This window comes from Pan troglodytes, chromosome 1 (genome assembly GCF_028858775.2).
Source record: "Pan troglodytes isolate AG18354 chromosome 1, NHGRI_mPanTro3-v2.0_pri, whole genome shotgun sequence".
In the NCBI taxonomy this organism is placed as follows: domain Eukaryota; kingdom Metazoa; phylum Chordata; class Mammalia; order Primates; family Hominidae; genus Pan; species Pan troglodytes.
Window position 1 is genome coordinate 138857391 of NC_072398.2, and position 20401 is coordinate 138877791.

The window sequence follows — 20401 nt, forward strand, 5'->3', positions numbered from 1 at the left end:
GATTAAATCTCTCTAAGGACCCTTTTAGCTCTTTTAATTATGATTCTTCTTTAATTCATTTTGTACACCAATATCAGAATAAATTCTGCTCAAAAACATCTGATGGCTCCCCAGTACTTGAGGGTTTACCACACTCAGCCTGGCCCTTTGTTATTTACCTATTGTTATCTTCTCGTTTCCCAAATTTCAAGTGGGCCAATGTTCAATATCCCAACCCATTCCCACAAGTTTATTTTCTCACTTTTGCTCACAGTTTCTCATTATGCAATGTCCTAACCTTGCTAATTTATAGGACAGGTCCCCATTAAAGTCAACACAAACTTGTTTAATTCATGTTCTGGCATCCAGTGATTGTTAAATTCACAGGTTGGGTTTTATACTTGTGTATGTGTATGTGTATGTGTATGTGTATGTGTATGTGTACGTGTATGTGTATGTGTGTAGCCTGCCAGGTACTAAGCACTTACTGCACAATTTAAATGTAAATTAAGTTGATTCATTTAGATTAGAGAAACAAAGTCCTTTTTTTTTTTTTTTTTTTGAGATGGAGTCTTGCTCTGTCACCAGGCTGGAGTGCAGTGGCACGATCTCAGCTCACTGCAACCTCCGCCTCCCAGGTTCAAGCAATTCTCCTACCTCAGCCTCCTGAGTAGCTGAGACTACAGGCACGTGTCACCACGTCCAGCTAATTTTTGTATTTTTAGTAGAGACAGGGTTTCACCATGTTGGCCAGGATGGTCTCAATCTCTTGACCTTGTGATCTGCCACCCTCGGCCTCCCAAAGTGCTGGGATTACAGGTGTAAGCCACCACGCCCGGCACAAAGGACATTTTCATCTTTCTTTTTTAGTGAGGTAGTGAAGGGTATATAGCTAAGGTAGAATTTCAAGAACTGCAAATATAAAGTAAAAGGGCTTCAAGTTTTGGGAAACAGTGAGCATTCTGAATAGAGGATGGTAAGATTTTAGGAAAAGATTACAGGAAGACCTGTTTTACTTCATTTTATTTATTTATTTAATTTTTGAGACAGAGTCTCACTCTGTGGCCCAGGCTAGAGTTCAGCAGCACGATCTTGGCTCACTGCAACCTCTGCCTCCCAGGTTCAAGTGATTCTCCTGCCTCAGCCTCCTGAGTAGCTGGGATTACAGGTGCCCGCCACCATACCCAATTAATTTTTGTATTTTTAGTAGAGACAGGGTATCACCATATTGGCTAAGCTGGTCTCAAATTCCTAAACTCAAGTCCACCCACCTTGGCTTCTCAAAGTGTTGGGATTATAGGCATGAGCCACTACACCAGGCTGGAAGATTTGTTTTAAATTAGCTAAAGGAAGGACCAATACCTATGCTTGAAGAAAACAGAGATGGCAGGAAAGGTAGTTTGGTAAATGGTTTTGAAGCAGTTGAGGTAGATATGAGGATGGCACAAAGGGTTAAATTTAAGATGTAGAGAAAATATCTTTGGAAGCAAAGTTAAGGATAACTTGAGGAAACACTGGTTTCAGTGGGGAATAAAACATGTTGCTCTCAGAGGACTGGGGAAGTAGTGGGCAGCTCTAGTGACAGAAATATTAAGAAAGGAGAAAAAGGATAAGTAAAAAAGTACTCTTAGCTTCCCAGTCATGTCGAACAATGCCAGAGTCTTTTATTTTCCCAACAAGAAAGCTGGCAGACTGGTGGTGAAATGATGAACAATTTAGTCTTAATTATGTTTAACTCAATTATCAAGGGCCACACAGTGTTAAGTTTTCCATATCCTAAACCACACAGGATTGGATCGGCAGGCAGAGGTGTCTGCCATCACAGGTGCTGTTGTCACCATAATTGATGTTATTTGAATTGAGAGTGGTGTTACATCGCCTTACGCATCAGAAAAGACTTCAAGGTTTGCTTTTTGTTTTTTTGAGCCAGAGCTTTTTAGCTAACCTGCATCTCATTATGTTTAGGTCATTAGTTTATTTAGCATAGGTCCTACCTTACCACAAGTAACACTGCCTTGTGTTGCTATAATACACTCTTTCAAACATGAATTTATTTTGGGCATTATCTCATTAAGCATTTCATTGGAATTTCTAGGCAATACAGTTTAATTACCATAAGGATAACTTGTTACCTTTATATTATCATGCCATTTCACCCTCAATAATAAAATTTTCTTGACTTTAGCATCTAGTAAAACATTGCCAGTATTTAAATCATTTCCCAAGAGGCTAAACTCCAGCATTGCCCATAAACTCTTTTTACAAAAAAAAAATTACTTTTTAATTGTCTGTCTTTAAATTGATAAAATAGTGTACTGATTTTTATAAAGATTAAATGAACCTGAACTTTCTAACCTTTCTCATAGCAGAGTTCACCTGGATCCTAAGACCCAGTAACTTCTGAAAAAATTTAACATTCTTCCTCCAGGATTATTATAACAGGATTCACAGACATAACTAGCACCACAGGACACTGGAGTTAAAGTTCTGATTTTGCAATTAAAGCTAAAACAACAAACAAATAACATTTGTATGTATGCATTTTGATTTTAAGTGTAAAATCCTTAATAGCTATGCTTAAAATATAACCATTTCCCCATAAAGTATATAAAATGGTAACTTTTTACAGAAAACTAGACTTACTCTCAGCTAATCTCAAAAAGCAGAAACAAATTATTAGAATATATGAACAAATGTATATACACAATGACTTAAATTACCTCTCTTCTTCTCGAACCCATACTGGAGTTTTGGGAATTTGTGCTTCAAAAAACTTAGATGCTTGATAACAAAAATTGCTGCAAAAAGACTGAAAAGAACATTATAAATCTAGTTTTTTTCCTTATCATGAAACATTACCTACATACAGTTGAGAGTATAAAACATAAATGTATCGTTCAAAGAATAAAATGGAAACCTACAGATCTACCACCCAAGGTAAGAAATAAGATACTGAACCTTTGAAGGCCTCTATGTGCCCCTTCCCAACTGCATCACCCTCCACATTCCCCAGAAGTAACCACTACCATAAATTTGGTGTTAATCATTCCCTCATTTCCCTTCAGTTTTAGCACCTGTGTACATATCCCTATTAAAAAATATTCAGTTTTGCCTATTTTTAAACATTTTTTTGAATGGAATAATATTGTTATACATTCTTATCTTACTTCATTCACTTATTAAATTTTATTTTTTTTAGGGACAGGGTCTCACTCACTGTAGCCTCAAACTCCTGGGCTCAAGCAATCCTCTGGTTTCAGCCTCCTGAGTAGCTTGGACTACAGGCGTGCCACCACACCTGGCTATTTTATTTTTTTGTAGAGATGGGGTCTCTATTTGTTGCCCAGGCTGGTCTCTATCTTCTCTCCCTGGCCTCCCAAAGTGCTGGAATTATAGGTGTGAGCCACCGTACCTAGCCACTTCTTTTGTTTAAAATTATGTTTTTAAGATTCATTCAAGTAGTTGTAGCTTATTAATTTTCACTGTGTACTACATTCCATTGTTAGAGTATTACACTTTACCATTTATAGACAATTGAGTTGTTTCTAATTTTTTTGCTATCACTACAATGTTACTATAAACTTTTTTTTACAATTAAAAAATGTTTACAATTGTGGTAAAATATACATAATCTAAAATTTATCATCATAAGCATTTTTAAGTATATAGCACAGTGGCATTAAGTACCTTCACACTGTTGTGCAACTATTACCACCATTCATCTTTAGAACTCTCTTTATCTTACAAAACTGAAACCCTATACGCTAACTTCCCATTCCCACCTCTCTTAATGATCATTCTACTTTCTGTCTCTGTTAATTTGACTTCTCTAGGTACCTCATATAAGTGAAAGCATACAGTATTTGTCCTTTTGTGCTGGCTTATTTCACTTAGCATATTATCTTCAAGGTTCATCCACCTTGTAGCATGTGTCAGAATTTCCTTCCTTTTTTTAAGGCTAATATTCCATTGTGTGTATATACCACATTGTTTATCCAGCTATAAACATTTTTATACATACATGCTGATGTACATGTGTAAGAATTTTTTTAGGGTTTATACCAAGGAATAGAAAGGCTTAATTATAGAGAATGTGCAAAGACTTCACCAGACAAATGCCAAGCCATTTCTCAAAAAGCCTGTACCAATTTTCATTCCCACTAGTTGCAAAAAGATTTCCTAATATTGGCAATTTTGTGGGCTGTGAAAACATAACTCAGTGTGTTTTTATTTGCTATTTCTCTGATTACTGATAATATTTAGCATCTTTTCATATGTTTATTAGCCATTCAAGTTCCTTGTGTAAATTTTTCTATTAGTTTGTCTGTCTTTTTCTTATAGATCATATATTCTAGATATGATTCTATGGTCAGTTAATCACATTCTGCTTTGTGGCTTCTCTTTTCATTTTTTTTTGAAACTTCTGATGAACAAAAGTTTTACATTTTAATATAGAAATGTTTATCAGTTTCTCCTCTTTGGCCTATAATTTTCCATCTTATTTTATGAAGTCTCTCCACCCCAAGTTTATATCTTCCCATATTGTCTTTTTTTTTTTTTTTTTTTGAGACGGAGCCTCACTCTGTTGCCCCAGTTGGAATGCAGTGGTGCGATCTCGGCTCACTGCAAGCTCCGCCTCCCGGGTTCACGCCATTCTCCTGCCTCAGCCTCCCGAGTAGCTGGGACTACAGGCGCCCGCCATCACGTCCGGCTAATTTTTTTGTATTTTTAGTAGAGATGGGATTTCACTGTGTTAGCCAGGATGGTCTCGACTTCCTGACCTCGTGATCCGCCCGCCTCGGCCTCCCAAAGTGCTGGGATTACAGGCTTGAGCCAGGGCGCCCGGTCTATTGTCTTTTTTTTGAAGACAGTGTCTTGCTCTGTTGCCCAGGCTGAAGTGCAGTGGCATGATCTCGGCTCACTGTAACCTCTGCCTCCCAGGTTCATGCGATGCATGTGCCTCAGCTTTCTGAGTAGCTGGGACTACAGGTGCGTACCACCACATTTGGCTGATTTTTGTACTTTTTGTAGAGACAGGGTTTCGCCGTTGCCCAGGCTGGCCTCCAACTCCTTGAGCTCAGGTAATCCGCCCCCCTTGGCCTCCCAAAGTGCTAGGGATTACAGGTGTGAGCCACCATGCCCAGCATCTCCCATAGTGTCTTCTACCTTTTACATTTATGTCTTTAATCTACCTAAAATTGATCTATGTATATAGACTGAGATAGGCATCAATTTTAATTTTTTCCTGCATAACTAATTGTGCCAGTATAATTTATTGAAAAATCCATCCTTTCTCTACTGATCTACAATACTCCCGCTGTCATATATCAAGTGTCTACATATGTGGTTAGTCTGCTGCTGACTCTCTATTCTGTTCCATGATTTATTTGCCTAGATTTGTGCCAATATGTACTTTTAACTTTTAAATGTTCAAGTCTTAATTGAAGCTTAAGCAAAAAAATTTTTAATACCTTGATTGAAATATTTACAAATAAAATCAAACTTTTAACATCACTATTTTCTAACCAGTAAGATTTTAAAGTTTCTTTTAGAATCCTATTTAATATCATTAAAAATTAATTGCCATGCCTTGTTAGGATAGTGGTTAGTAAAGAAAAAAAATTAATTGCCACAATGAAAGCCTTTAAACTCACCTTTCTTTCAGTAATATCATAGACTTTATTGGTTTTGGTAGAAATTTTATATTTCTGTTTTGGTACCTAAAGAAAAGAAAGTACAGCTTACAAAAGAATCCAAATAATAAACATGAACGTTATGTTACAAGATTAAGTCATCTACATATCATATCATTGGCCAATCCATGCCTTTAGTTCATGACCTTAGGTTTTATTTCTTATTCTTACAACAAAGTATTTTGCTAAATGAAAATAATAAAAGCCTATATTTTTAAAAAATGAGTTACTTACAATTCCCAGCTTCTTCTGACATAAAGGATAACCACAGAGTTTGACAATAGAACGTTCATCCACGACATCACTGTAGTGAGCAGGTGTAATGAACCTCCCCTAAAATGAAATGAGAGGGTTATTTCCTCCTAGTTTAATAGAAAAGTTCATTTATCAGCTCTCTAAGCCTCATCAATCTTATCTGAAAACACAGGGATAGCAATAGTACCTTCCTCATAAGTTAGAGGTTAGAATTAGAGGAGAAAATAAAGCAAAATCACTTAGAGAAGTGCTCAACATATAGTGAGCATTCAAAAAAAAAAGTTATTATTAAAAAAATTTCTGCCACAGTAGTCTCTGCATCTTTGTAGATTATATAGTTAAATGAAATAATTCTGAGGCATGAGGAAGAAGTGATGCTATAGCTATACACAAGCTAAATGACAACAGTATCTTTTATTTTTGAAAAAGTATTATTTAAAAAATTAACTAAATCACAAAGTAATAAAATATAATTTTACCTATTTTTTAAAGCATAATCTTTAAAAACAAAGTATTTCAAAAGTGTCATTGTTACTGCAGAACACAGTTTGTGCAAAATTTTCCTACTTCTGAAAAATCTGTAGAGTGGTGAGGTGATGGTTATAAGCTAACATCAAATATTTTCCTTTGACATCTTCATGATCAAATAATTTTGATTCTTGTTCATAACTTTGAGATCTTTTAACAAGTTTTTCTGTTTTCACAGAGACTGAAATACTTTTTATTGAGAGTGATGTAAGTTTTATGTTTCAAATGAAGCATATTTGCCTTTGTCTTTTCTGGTGTCATCAAATATGCAGATTCTGATGCAGTTACCAGTGTCAATAAAAATATGAATTGTCATGTTCATATTCCTGTTTAGAAAAAGATCTATCAACTACACTAAGAAGTGTTTTTGTAATAGAAGCTTTGAGTTTTAATTTGCCCTCTTAAGGATTACAAAAATATAAAAGAAATTTCCATTCAAAATTTTAATGTAGTAAAGCTGTTTCAAAATTTTTTTATTCTCAAATTTTTATTTAGACAGGGTCTCGCTGTGTTGTCCAGACTGGTCTCAAACTCCTGGGCTCAAGCGATCCTACCGCCTTGGCTTCCCAAAGTGCTGGGATTACAAGTATGAGCTATCGTGCCTGGCCAAAAAAAAATTAATGCGGGCCGAGAGCAGTGGCTCATACCTGTAATCCCAGCACTTTGGGACGCCGACGCGGGCGGATCACGAGGTTAGGCAATCGAGACCATCCTGGCTAACACAGTGAAATCCCATCTCTACTAAAAATACAAAAAAATTAGCCGGGCGTGATGGCGGGCGCCTGTAGTCCCAGCTACTTGGGAGGCTGAGGCAGGAGAATGGCGTGAACCCGGGAGGCGGAGCTTGCAGTGAGCAGAGATCCCGCCACTGCACTCCAGGCTGGGCGACAGAGTGAGGCTCCGTCTCAAAAAAAAAAAAAAAAAAAAAAATTTAATGCGGAATTTAATTCTCCCGTTTTATGTTAAGTCATAAATGAGCTGTATTTCAGGTTTTTGAAATATGAAAATTGATGAAATTACATTGACAAAAATAATATTCTTCTGTTACTTAAAATAACACAGAATATAGAAAACTGGAATTGCAATCAGAACAAATTGAAGAAAATCAAGTGATATTAGCAGACTGGTTAAAAGAACTATGACTAAGGGTAAAATATATTTGCTTTTTCCTTTTTTTTTTTTTCTCCCCCATCATCATTTTTTTTTCCCATTTATTATTTATATACTTATTTTGAGACAGAGTCTCACTCTTGTTGCCCAGACTGGAGTGCAGTGGTGTGATCTCAGCTCACTGCAACGTCTGCCTCCTGAGTTCAAGTGATTCTCATGCCTCCGCCTCCTGAGCAGCTGGGATTACAGGCATGAGCCACACCTGGCTAATTTTGTATTTTTAGTAGAAACGAAGTTTCACCATGTTGGCCAGGCTGGTCTCGAACTCCTGACCTCAAGTGATCCGCCTGCCTTAGCCTCCCAAAGTGCTGGGATTACAGGCATGAGCCATTGTGCCTGGCTTCTTTTGCTTTTTAATTGACAATAATAATTGTATATATTTGTGGGGTAGTATGTGATGTTTTAACACATGTATACATTGAGCAAATCAGGCTAATTAACATATCTATCACCTCACATATTTATCATTTTTTGTGGTGAGAACATTTGAAATCCACTCTTATTAATTTTGAACTATACATTACCTGTCATCACCTTGTTATGTACTTATTTTTCATTAGTGCATTTTAAAGTTATTATACAAGGAATGCATGATAGTTGTTTATTTTAAAATGCATAATTATATGGATTGTTATCCGCATCTAATGACTCAGAACAAATTCAAAGATTCTAATAATGCAAAGAAGTTTCATGCTGCACAGATTTAAAGATGTTATACTACAAAACTAATAATATCAACTTAACACATACACACTCCATTAGGAACTCTTCTGTAATATTCTCCTCTAAAAGCTGTTCAACAATATGTAGAGCTTTTCTCTCAAATTCAATCTTCTTTCTCACAGCTGCTTCTAGTTCAGCTTTCCTAAAATTTGAAAGAGAAACTTAATCTACTTAAAAGCTTCATGTCCAACATTCCATGTTTTAAAATACAATACTAACCTAACTCACTATTTTGCCACTTAAATTTAAATATATTAAAAAAATTTTTTGAATAAAAATATTTATTTCTTTTTAATTGTAGAGACAAGGTCTCACTATGTTGCTCAGACTGGTCTCAAGCTCCTGGCCTCAAGCAACACTCCCACCTCAGCCTCCCAAAGTGCTGGGATCACCGGCATAAGCCACCACATCCGGCCAAATTTCTGTTTTCTAATGCTGTTACTTTTGATCCAATACTTTTCAAAAAGGAAACAAGCTACTTTTTGCACTGCACATACATAAGTCTTTATATACTCTTTGTATGGTTAATGTCTACTTAGCACGCAGGTCTCAGCATAAGGCTTTCGCTGAAAACTCACAGCCAACCTCCCTGCCACCCACCTCCAACTAAATTAGACTTCGTTATTCCTTGTCGTAACATCACAGTCTTTTCCTTCATAGTGCTTATCACAATTTGTAATTATGTATTTGTTTATGTTAATTAACTAATTAATTTATTATTATTTATTCCTCTGTTCCACTAGGCAAGAACTGTGTCTATTCTGTTCACCATATCTTCAGAGCCTAACACAGGTCCGGCATATCTTATACTCAGTAAATAATTTTTGAAAGAATGAGTAAATTAAGACCAAAGCCAATATAAGATTAGTGAGTCTTCACAAAATGAAAATCATAGCTACATATGCTTTTAATCCCCTTCACATTCTACTCTTCTTCTAGAAACTCTGTGTGATATGTGGTAATATCTTGCCTTTTTAGAACCAGAACTAGTACAAGACAGCTTTTTAATGAAAATCTGGACTTGATGTAACAAAGAACAGAAAAGGTTTCTTGGAGTGACAGCGAAACTTGGAGAGTGAGTCTCTGGCATATAAAGCAATAAAAGGAGAGTGTACCTGAAGCGGTGAAAAACAAACACCTTCTACAGACACTCATTCCTTCACTAGCAGTCTGAGTGCTTAGTTTGGTTTTCTTAAAGCCTGGAGTAGAGGAATGTAACAGTCTATGTGAGAATTTATAGGCCTTCCCAGATCTTTCCCTTCCCTCTCATGATAATTTTCTCTTAAAAAAAAAAGGTAACCATTATTGTTTTAAAATTGGTACAAGTAATACAAGATAAGTAGATATGCCAATGTAGTTGTCCATGTAGCTGTCATACCTTTTAGAAGCATCTTCTTGTTTCAAAGTACTTGTCTGTTTAGTACCTACAATAAAAATACAGTCATGTGCTACATAATGACATTTCCATAAACGACGGACAGCATACAGACAGCGGTCTCATAAGATTAAAATACTGTATTTTTACTGTACCTTTTCTATGTTTAGATATACAGTTGCCTACAGTACTTAGTACAGTAACATGCTGTGCAGGTTTGTAGCCTGGGAGCAATAGGCTGTACCATATAGCCTAGTGTGTAAGTAGGCTATACCATCTAGGTTTGTGTAAGTGCACTCTATGATGGTCACACAAGGATGAAATCGCCTAACAACGCATTTCTCAAAATGCATCCCCGCAGTTAAGCTACACATGGTGGCAGTAGGTCAGGTCTACACAAACACATTAGATACAAGATAGATTCCTACACAAATAACAAACTGTAGACCACCTTTTCTTCTTTTCCACATATTTTATGTCCAATCGTGTGTAAATCAAAATGAAATAGGAAGGGAAAGCAATTTGTTTTTGCAAATTGATTACCGTCTAATTTTTCTTGGTTAAAATGTATCTCTTTGGGGATTGAATTTTCTTCTGTATCATAGTTGCTTAATTAACCACTCCTGAAAATCTGAGATCTGGGTACTTTTAGGGGAAACCTCTCTCCGTCTGCCAAACGTCCTCTCTGGGGGAAGAGGGGAGTCCGGCACCTTAAAGAACTGGGCACCCAAGCAATCTGGAAAGGAGGACCGGTCCTAGGTTCAAGGCCAGCTGCCAACGCTGCCCTAGTCACTTGCCCCGAAACCCGGGGACCCCAGGCCTGGGTTCCCGGCGCCTCCACTGTCCTTTCTCTCAGAGGCTGGGCCACAGTCCGCGTGAGGGAAATCTTGGAACACTGGCGTAAAGGGGTGAGGGGCGGCCAGGAAATCTTTCCCAGTAGGTGCGGACGGCGGTGGGAAGCTTTCGGCCTTCTCTACCTGGGAGAACCCCTCCCCTGAAGCAGCCTTTCAGGAGCGCCCGCGCGCTGCGGTCTAGAACTCGAGATCGGGGCCCAGCTTTCAGGGTCCAAAAGTGGGAAGAGATCCTTGCTCCTACCTGCGGCTTTTCGAGAGCAGCGGGGAGCCCCGGCCTTGCGGCCGGCAGAAGACGGCCCAGCGCAGCCCGCCATGGGGGAAGAGTAGTCTGCCGGACGGGGACAAGCTCCGGCGTCTCGCCCCGAGGCCCCGCCTCCCTACGCGTAGCGCGGGGCGGGGCCAGAAGAGCGGGCTAAGACGCCGGAGGCGGTGGCGGCGGCTGGGAGAGGCGAGGGATCTGGACGGTAAGTGGAGTCGTGGAGAGGTTCAGGGTGGCCAGGGCTCGCGGTTGGCCGTGAGCCGCGGCGGACTTGGTGCTGCGGGCCGACTAGGCCACGCGAGGTGGTGGAGCCTGCCCACCTAGGCGAGCAGGAATAATCGGAAGACATGGCTTCCTCTGTTGCCGCCCGCACGCGCGCTGGGGTATATTACTCGCCTTCCAGCGCGCTGCCCTGAGGACCGGGCTGACCCGCGCCCCTACTGAGGGCTTGGGGCCGAGCCTTGCCGCCTGGAGAAGCGATGGTCTCCTCCTGAAGGCCGCCGTTGTCTTGTCTCCGTGTGATACAGTGATTTCACTAGCTGGATTGATCACTTTGGGGACTGCAACTCCTAGAGAGAAATGGAATGGAGGGCATCTGAATCTTCACCCCCTATAGATAAGCTTGTGTTGCACCCCAATTTTTGTGAGGTGAGACATTAAAAATGAAAAATCCCCTGATGATTAGAATTTTGATTTCAGGTCCACCTTTTGGAAATTTTTTTTCAGAAAAGAAGTGCTTTGCTTTTTAAAAGCCCATTAGTTCGTATATGCCTCGCCTCTTGGGAGTGCTCGAGAGGTTTTTTTTGTTTTTTTTTTTCCTTCAAAGTAGCTTTCAAAACTATGCTCCTAGAAAACTTAAAACATGCAATAAGGGCTTCTAAAAAAACACTTTATTTTCTTAGGCAAACATACTAAGATTCAGTAATAACATTTCAACTTTAAAACTTCACATTTTCTCCTAGCATGCTATTGGACCAAAAAACACAACAAAACTTTCCATTTTCTTTATTGTATTTACTAATAATTTATCACACTGAAAAATAACTTTTGAATACTTAAGTGTAATATCACGGATAGTTAACAGTGTGTTTTGTATTTGTAGATTTTAGCATCGAAACTAGGAGAAATAAGAATGGCTGTAGAGGAACTTCAGTCTATAATAAAGAGATGTGTAAGTATTTTTTTAATTTTTGTAAAATTAAATACCTTTCAAAATATGGGAAGGGCACAGATTGTTTTTAATTATATTTGTGGTCACTCAAATTGTTTATCTTCTTTAATCCTTGCTTTTTTTGACCTGTAAAGAGCATGAGTGGGGGAGGCAGATTGGATTATTTCTCCAGGTGACATACTTATCTAAATAACCTTTTACATTTTAATCCTGATCCTTTTCATAGATTTCACTGGTACAGTAGATTTCAAGGTCACTTATTAAAGTACTTATTAGGGTAATCCTAATTTTGATACGTGTGTTATTTACATTACATTTATCTAGAATTTAAACAGATTTCCTTTTTTCATAGATAAATCAAGAAGTTATTGTATTTAATTTTTATTTACATATACTTTTTGTTTGTTTTTTGGGTTTTTTTTTTTTTTTTTTTTTTTGCCAGCAAATCCTAGAAGAGCAAGACTTTAAAGAAGAGGATTTTGGCCTATTTCAGTTAGCTGGGCAAAGATGCATAGAAGAAGGGCACACAGACCAGCTATTAGAAATTATTCAAAATGAAAAGAATAAGGTGTGTACAATCTTGGTGTTTACTTTTCAGTCTTGGGAAGAGAATAATCACATGATGCTATTCATCCAGTCATTTATCCATCAAACATTTAAGGATCTACTTAAATTTTCACAGTAGGGAACTGAAAACAAAAAAAGAATTAGAAATATTTAGGCCAGGCGCAGTGGCTCACGCTCATAATCCCAGCGTTATGGGAGGCCAAGGCAGGCAGATCACTTGAGCCCAGGAGTTTGAGACCAGCCTGGGCAACAGAGTAAGACCCTGTCTCAGAAAAAAAAAAAAAAAAAGAAAAGAAACAGTCATATACTTGAAGGTGCTTACCATCTGGTCAAACAGATAAACATGTAAACAACTAACAATAATGAGGCAAAATAAGTAATTGCTATAGTTGAAGTAAAGAGTTTTTAGAAGAAACAGAATTACTTCTGGTTTAGGGAGTCCAAAAATGGTGTTTGAGTCATTAATTTACAATGAGAAATATACATATCAAGCAGGCTAAATATTCATTTTGGGTGATCAGCCCATTCTCCTCCAGCCAAATGTGTATGGAAAACCAAATTTTAATTAAAACAGTATTTTATGTGCATAGAATCAGAACAGGAGGAAAGCGATATGTCGTCATACTAGCCAGTATCATCCAGTTACAATGGTTTGAGAAATCATCCTCCACAATGGAAAAGGATCTTATTTGTGAATCAGGAATAACTTTTTCCTGGGACACTGTGTTGGCAACATCCTGCCAAATTTTGTGTCTTTGGATACTCCTTATAAGGAAGACGGCTATGGTTTGGCTCTGTGTCCCCACCCAGATCTCACCTTGAATTGTAATAATCCCTGTGTGTCAAGGGTGGGACCAGGTGGAGGTGATTGAATCATGGGGGTGGTTTCCCCATGCTTCTCATGATAGCGAGTGAGTTCTCACGAGGTCTGATGGTTTTATAACCATCTGGCATTTCCCCTGTTGGCACTCAGTGCCTCTCCTGCTGCCCTGTGAAGAGGTGCCTTCCGCATGATTGTTAAGTTTCCTGAGGCCTCCCTAGCCATGTGGAACTGCATGTCAATTAAACCTCTTTTCTTTCTAAATTACCCAGGCTTGGGTATTTTTTCATAGCAGCATGAGAACAGACTAATACAAAGACCATCTTCCTTCTAGGTACACACTCTTTCTTCATTTGCAGTGCTACTTATTTATTAGAAGTTTTCTTTCTTGATATCACAGTGTAATCATGTTGACCTGTGTTTCTCTCCAGGGCATCTTGATTGGATTTGGGGGATTCCTAAAACTTTTTAATCATATATTATTATAGCATCTCTTAGTCAGTAGTTCAAATGGCTTATACCCTTCTTATTTTTTGTTAAAATAGGACATTTTATTTAGTTTTTGATACATGTTTATGATAACTTTGTAACCCCCAATATAATAAATTTTATGTTTTTTAAACTCTTCTTGATTTTTTTCTAATTGTGTTCTCAGGATAACCTTCTAAAGTACTTAGCTTTCAGCTAATAATAAATTAATAACAACTAATATTTATTGCATATTTACATGTACCAGATGCTGTCTTTAGTCCTTTACATTTATTAACTTAATTAGTCTCTCCAAAATCTCAGAAGGTAGGTGTTCATTTTTTAACTGAAAAGTTAAATGACTTGCCCAAAAGTAAGTCAACTTTTATGTAACATCCAAGATTCAGACCTGTGTAGCATGGTTTTGGAGCTCCTAACCACTCTGCTGTACCTCTGGTTAGTGCTGTATGGCATATGGTTTTAGGGTAGAATACAGGCGATTGCTTGATTGAGAGGGTGAGGCATCAAAAATGACTGGGTTTCTAGCCTCTAAAAGGATAACATATGATATCAAACAGAAAAAGGCAACCTAAGTAGAGGGAAAAGTTTCTTGAAGGAACAAGTGAGTTGACTTTTAGAAATTTTGAGTTTAAGTACAGCAGTCAATTGGAAAGTAAGGTTTTGAGCTCAGTAGAGATAGAGGAATTAAGATGTAGATCTCTGAGACACATATCTGTGAGACTTTAATTACCTAAAGATTGGGTAATTGAAGCATTGAGGAGTGAAAAAAAAAAAAAACAAGAATTTACCTGAGTTCACATAAAAGGGGCAGAAGAGAAGAGGCCCAAGATCCCATCTTGAAGAATTTAAGAAACAGGTAAAGAGAAGAGGCCTGCCAAGGAGATGAGAATCAGCACCACATCAGTGAGGCAGAAGGAAAAGGGAAGTATAAACAAAAGTATTTTTCAGGCATTGCATGCCTTAGCGTTTTATTTTTAGCATGCTTCTGAATAGCTAATGGGATAGATTTAAACATGTGAGGCTTAGTCTTAATAGTTTGAGAATCACCTTTGCAATATGTGGTCAGCTAAATGCAAAGGTTTAGATATTGATAAGACAATGTTCAAAACTGACTACAGGCTGGGCACAGTGGTTCATGCCTATAATCCCAGCACTTCGGGAGGCCGAGGCGGGTGGATCACCTAAGGTCAGGAGTTCGAGACCAGCCTGGCCAACATGGTGAAACCCTGTCTCCACTAAAAATGCAAAAATTAGCTGGGCGTGATGGTGCGCCCCTGTAATCCCAGCTACTCGGGAGACTGAGATGGGGGGATTGCTTGAACCCAGGAGGTGGAGGCTGCAGTGAGCCAAGATCGTACCACTACACTCCAGCCTGGGAAACAGTGAGACCCCATCTCAACAACAACAACAACAAAAAACTGACTACAATTTAATTTTCTTGCCAGGTGACACTATCAAAATTGACCAAGATTTACTATTATCTTCAACTATAAGACTGAATTAAAGAAAAAAAATAAAAATAAAAAGATTTACTATTTACTGCTTTGTGAGAGACCATTCACATACTATTTATTACAGTATATTATAATTGTTGTAGTTATTGTTAATCTCATAAATTAAACTTTGTCACAGATATGCATGTATAGTATTTATATATAGTGTTTGGTACTATTCATGGTTTCAGGCATCCACTGGGGGTCCTGGAATGTACCCCCTGCAGTTAAGTGGGGAGACTACTGTATTGTATACTCTATTTTTATTATCTTACAAGACTGGGGTCAAGATGAGGTATTATAGGTGTCATTTTGTCTTCTTCCTAGATCAGCTTTTTTAAAAAAAAAATTCTAATTTTTGTGGGTACATAGAAGGCATATATATTGATGGGTACATGAGATGTTTTGATACAGACATGCAATGTGTAATAAGAATATCATAGAGAATGGGGTATCCATCCCCTCAAGCATTTATCCTCTGTGTTACAAACAAACCAATTATACTCATTTACTTTAAAATGTACAATTAGTTATTGACTGTAGTCACCCTGTTGTGCTGTCAAATAGTAGGTCTTATTCATTACTTATAATTTTTTTTTTTTTTTTTGGTACCCATTAGCCATCTTCCCTGCCTCCCACTACCATTTTCAGCCTCTGGTAACCATCCTCCTACTCTCTACGTCCGTGAGTTCAGTTGTTTTGGTTTTCAGATCCCACAGAAAAGTGAGAACGTTCAATGTTTTTCTGTGCCTGACTTCTTTCACTTAACATAATGGTCTACAGTCCCATCCATGTTATTGCAAATGACAGGATGTCATTCATTTTTGTGGCCGAATAGTACTCCATTGTGTATGTGTACCACATTTTCTTTATCCATTCATCTGTTGATGGACACTTAGGTTGCTTCCATATCTGAGATATTGTAAACAGTGCTGCAATGAACATGGGAGTGCAAATATCTCTTCAATATAGTGATATCCTTTCTTTTGGGTATATACCCAGCAGTGGGATTGCTGGATCATATGGTAGCTCTATTTTTGTATTTTTTGAGGAACTGCCAAACTGTTCTCATTAATGGTTGTAGTAATTTACATTCCTACCAACAATATCTAAAAAAAAAAATACAAAAAATTAGCCGGGCTTGGTGGCGGGCACCTGTAGCCCCAGCTACTTGGGAGGCTGAGACAGGAGAATGACGTGAACCCAGGAGGTGGAGCTTGCAGTGAGCTGAGATTGCGACAATATATGAGGGTTTCCTTTTCTCCACATCCTTGCCAGCATTTGTTATTGACTATCTTTTGGATATAAGCCATTTTAACTGGGGTGAGATGATATCCCATTGTAGTTTTGATTTGCATTTCTCTGATGATCATGATGCGTACCTTTTCATATGCTTGTTTGCCATTTGTATGCCTTTTGGGAAATGTCTATTCAAATCTTTTGCCAATTTTTTAATTGGATTATTAGATTTTTTCCTTTAGTGTTGTTTGAGCTTCTTTTCTATTCTGGTTATTAATCCCTTGTCAGATGGGCTAGATCTGCTTTTTCATTATTTATATATTTTTTTGAGATAGGGTCTGTCTCTGTCACCCAGGCTGGTTTGCAGTGGTGTGATCACAACTCACTGCTACCTCTGCCTCCCAGGCTCAAGCCATCCTCCCACTCATCCTCCCAAGTAGCTGGGGCTACAAGCATGTGCCACCAGGCCCAGCTAATTTTTGTATTTTATACACAGGGTTTGGCCGTGTTGCCCAGGCTGGTCTTGAACTCCTGAGCTCAAGTGATCCACCCACCTCAGCCTCCCAAAGTGTTGGGATTACAGGCATGAGCCACCATGCTTAAAAAAAAAAAAAAAAAGAAAAGAAAAGACGGGGTGCGGTGGCTCACGCCTGTAATCCCAGCACTTTGGGAGGCCGAGGTGGGTGGATCACGAGGTCAGGAGATCGAGACCATCCTGGCTAACATGGTGAAACCCCATCTCTGCTAAAAAAAAAAAAAAAAAAAAGCAAAAAATTAGGCAGACATGGTAGCAGGTGCCTGTAGCCCCAGCTACTTGGGAGGCTGAGACAGGAGAATGACATGAACCCAGGAGGCAGAGCTTGCAGTGAGCTGGGACAGCGCCACTGCACTCCAGCCTGGGCGACAAAGCGAGACTCAGTTTCAAAATAAATAAATAAATAAGAAAGTATTTAACTTTAAAAAACAGAGACAGGGTCTCACTAGGTTGCCCAGGCTGGTCTCAAACTCCTGGGCTCAAGTGATCCTCCTGCCTCAGCCTCCTAAGGTGCTGGGATTAGAGACATGAGCCACTGCACCCAGCCAACCACCGTGCTTTTAAAGAAGGACTCTAGAATGTAAACTCTAGGAGGGTAGTGATCTTATCCACTGTGTTCCTCACTTTATTTCTAACCCCTAGAATATTATAGTGTAGGCTTGGTAAATACTGATGAGTTAAAATACAAAGCAGGCCAGAGAAGTGGAATACATTGTTGATCCTTTGAGAATTAGTGGTTTTGATAATGAATGTGAATTAGTCATTATAAAGATAAACTTTTACTTGTATGGTAAGCATTCTGAAATATCTTTGAATATAGAAGCCACTTGTATGTAGGAGAGAAAATTAATGAAGTTGTATCCCTTCTTTTTTTTATAAATTACAATGATTATATTTAGAGACTCCAAGAACTTTAAAAGGTACATGAGCATTGGCTGGATTTCTTTATGAATAAGGGGAGCAAAATTGTCTGTGGAAGTTAAGTACCTGTATTAAGCAAATTAACTCTCTTGTTGGAAATAGAGGCACTATTTAAATCTCGGGAAACACCAACTTGCCTGATAAAAAGTGAAGACCCTTTTGCCTTTCCTCAGGGAACATATTAAAAACTATTTAAAAATGTCGATGTCTGTTAGTAGCCAACCCTGGAAAGTCTCTGGTGAAATGTCATAGGCTTCACTTGTCTCATCTTCCTATTTCAGAGACAATTCTGAGCTCTTCCAAGATAGGAAAGCACACTGCGAGAGTCCTATAGATGGCAGTGTTTGCTTTACTCTGAAAATGTTTTTACAGGTCATCATCAAGAATATGGGCTGGAATCTCGTTGGTCCTGTTGTTCGATGCCTTTTGTGTAAAGATAAAGAGGATAGTAAAAGAAAAGTTTATTTTTTGATCTTTGATTTATTGGTAAAGGTAAGTTAACAAAACAAGGTTCTCTTTATCATAACACACAGCAGTATTTTATAATTCCCTTTATTGTTTGGTAAGAAAGCTGTTGGTTCATGTAAGTACATGCAGAAAGGAACTCGTTGAGAAAAGACCCAGTCTTATTGATTGGATAGGCAATTCCATTTCAGGATTTCCCAAATTTTCTGGATAAAAGAATTGTCTAACCTCATATTAACCTCATATCGGACCCATTGATTCAGCATCTCCAGGGAGAGACCTGGGAAGCTATATTTTAACAAGTAGCCTTATCGTATAGATGTGGAATACAAGCTTTAGAGAGGTAGTTCAAGGTCACATTTATCTTTTGGCAACATTGAAACTAGAATTAAAATCTCAGTCCTCTTTCCTTTGTGGTATGTTCCCTAAAAGAAAATGGAAGGCCCAGAATACAAGTGATTAAAATTGAAGTAGGAATAGGGTAGAACACAGATCAGTTGTGACTAACAACCTTAGAAAGAGACCCTGGGTAAAAGGCTAGTAGAGTTTAAAGTCAATATTTGATGGCTAAGAAAGATAAATTCTGAGAAAAAGGATATTATAAGAAACTGTTTAGTGATCAGTGCAAATATACCCAAATATATATTGGAAGGAGAGCTCCATCTGTATGAGTTATTGACTGTGGGAGCTGGGAGCTTTTAAAAAACCAGTCAAGTGAGATGATAAGATATGGCCAGTCAGAAAGCAATGCAAAGTTTTACCTGTTCAAAAAATACAAAAGAGATTCCAGACTAGTCTAAATAGGCTTGCAGCATGGGATTGAAAGGTCCCACCTGCTGGAGCCCCTGAGAATCTATTAAGGCAATTTCAGAGTAGACAGGTGAAGCTCAAAGGAAACCTGAGCTTAAAGATCCATTGACTTCTTGCTTTTTAGTTTTATAGTTACTTGACCATCACAGATTCTGTGTTTTGCTCGTGCATATTTTTTCAACAATTGTATAAATAATTTTAATGTTAAGCAAAAACATAATTGTATAATATTTTGTCAATATATGCCTTCTTAAAAATAGTAATAATGTGGCTTTAAATACAACTTGTATTAAACAGGTTCAATTGTGAATATTTTTATAGTTATGCAATCCAAAGGAATTATTGTTGGGTTTGCTTGAACTGATTGAAGAGCCCTCTGGAAAACAGATATCCCAAAGTATTCTTCTTTTGCTTCAGCCATTACAAACAGGTAATGAGAATTTTGATATCAGAGTACTTCTTGTTGTATCTCTAAATGCCTTGATGGTTACCCCAAAATGTCAATACTACACCAAAGTAAAGTTTACAGCTAATTAGTGAGTACTCTGCTTAAACCAATAATAGCAATGCCAGTGTGAATACTGCTGCTCATAGAAAGATTATAGTATCTGGCCAGAGTGGGTACCCAGTAAATATTCTGTTGAATGTCATACTATTTTTCATGTGCTATATTGAAAACTATACCTTTTTGCCTAACCTTCCTATCTGCTGCTTAAATCTAGAATTTTCTCTCTAAACATGTTTCAAGGATTACCCCTGTGGTATCTGCAGTACTAAATCTGATAGCATTATGGTAGTCCAGAAGAGTATCAGGCAAGGCATTGCTTAGCCTCTGCTTTGGGAGGTTGGATTGGGCATAGCAAAGGTACTACTGAAGAATGAAGCGAGGAGATATGGGATGATAAGGCTCCATGGCTGAGTGCAGTAACAGTATTGGTAGGTAATGGGTCTTAGCAACCAAGGCAGACAGTATCCATGGGAAGAGGTTATTTTTCATTTTAGGAAATTCGTTTATCTCACAATCTGATAGAGGGACCTAGAATCAGAAATTAAAT

At 38.1% G+C, this 20401-nt stretch overlaps 2 protein-coding genes across 23 annotated transcripts in view; one reads left to right on the forward strand and one right to left on the reverse strand.

Moving 5' to 3' along the window:
- RPAP2 (RNA polymerase II associated protein 2) overlaps positions 1 to 10971 on the reverse strand; it is an 88286-nt gene extending 77315 nt beyond the window's left edge. For 5 of the 6 annotated variants that reach the window (XR_010159378.1, XM_009425350.4, XM_001153375.5 and 2 more), the window contains exons 1-6: positions 10819 to 10971; positions 9727 to 9772; positions 8376 to 8490; positions 5907 to 6005; positions 5634 to 5699; positions 2700 to 2788 (exon numbers count right to left, since the gene is read on the reverse strand). Coding sequence is in view for 5 of the 6 variants with exons in the window: in XM_009425350.4 (XP_009423625.3) it covers positions 2700 to 2788; positions 5634 to 5699; positions 5907 to 6005; positions 8376 to 8490; positions 9727 to 9772; positions 10819 to 10891 (488 nt within the window). In the remaining variant the exon portion in view is untranslated. The remainder of the gene's footprint in view (positions 1 to 2699; positions 2789 to 5633; positions 5700 to 5906; positions 6006 to 8375; positions 8491 to 9726; positions 9773 to 10818) is intronic. The other variant, XM_063816821.1, reaches the window with a different exon arrangement.
- The window catches only part of GLMN (glomulin, FKBP associated protein), a 195505-nt gene that overhangs the window by 131874 nt on the left and 43230 nt on the right, over positions 1 to 20401 (forward strand). For 4 of the 17 annotated variants that reach the window (XR_010146563.1, XM_016956269.4, XM_063817490.1 and 1 more), the window contains exons 1-5: positions 10956 to 11041; positions 11939 to 12007; positions 12450 to 12575; positions 18444 to 18563; positions 19668 to 19776. Coding sequence is in view for 13 of the 17 variants with exons in the window: in XM_016956269.4 (XP_016811758.1) it covers positions 11969 to 12007; positions 12450 to 12575; positions 18444 to 18563; positions 19668 to 19776 (394 nt within the window). In the remaining 4 variants the exon portion in view is untranslated. 17 annotated transcript variants of the gene reach the window in all.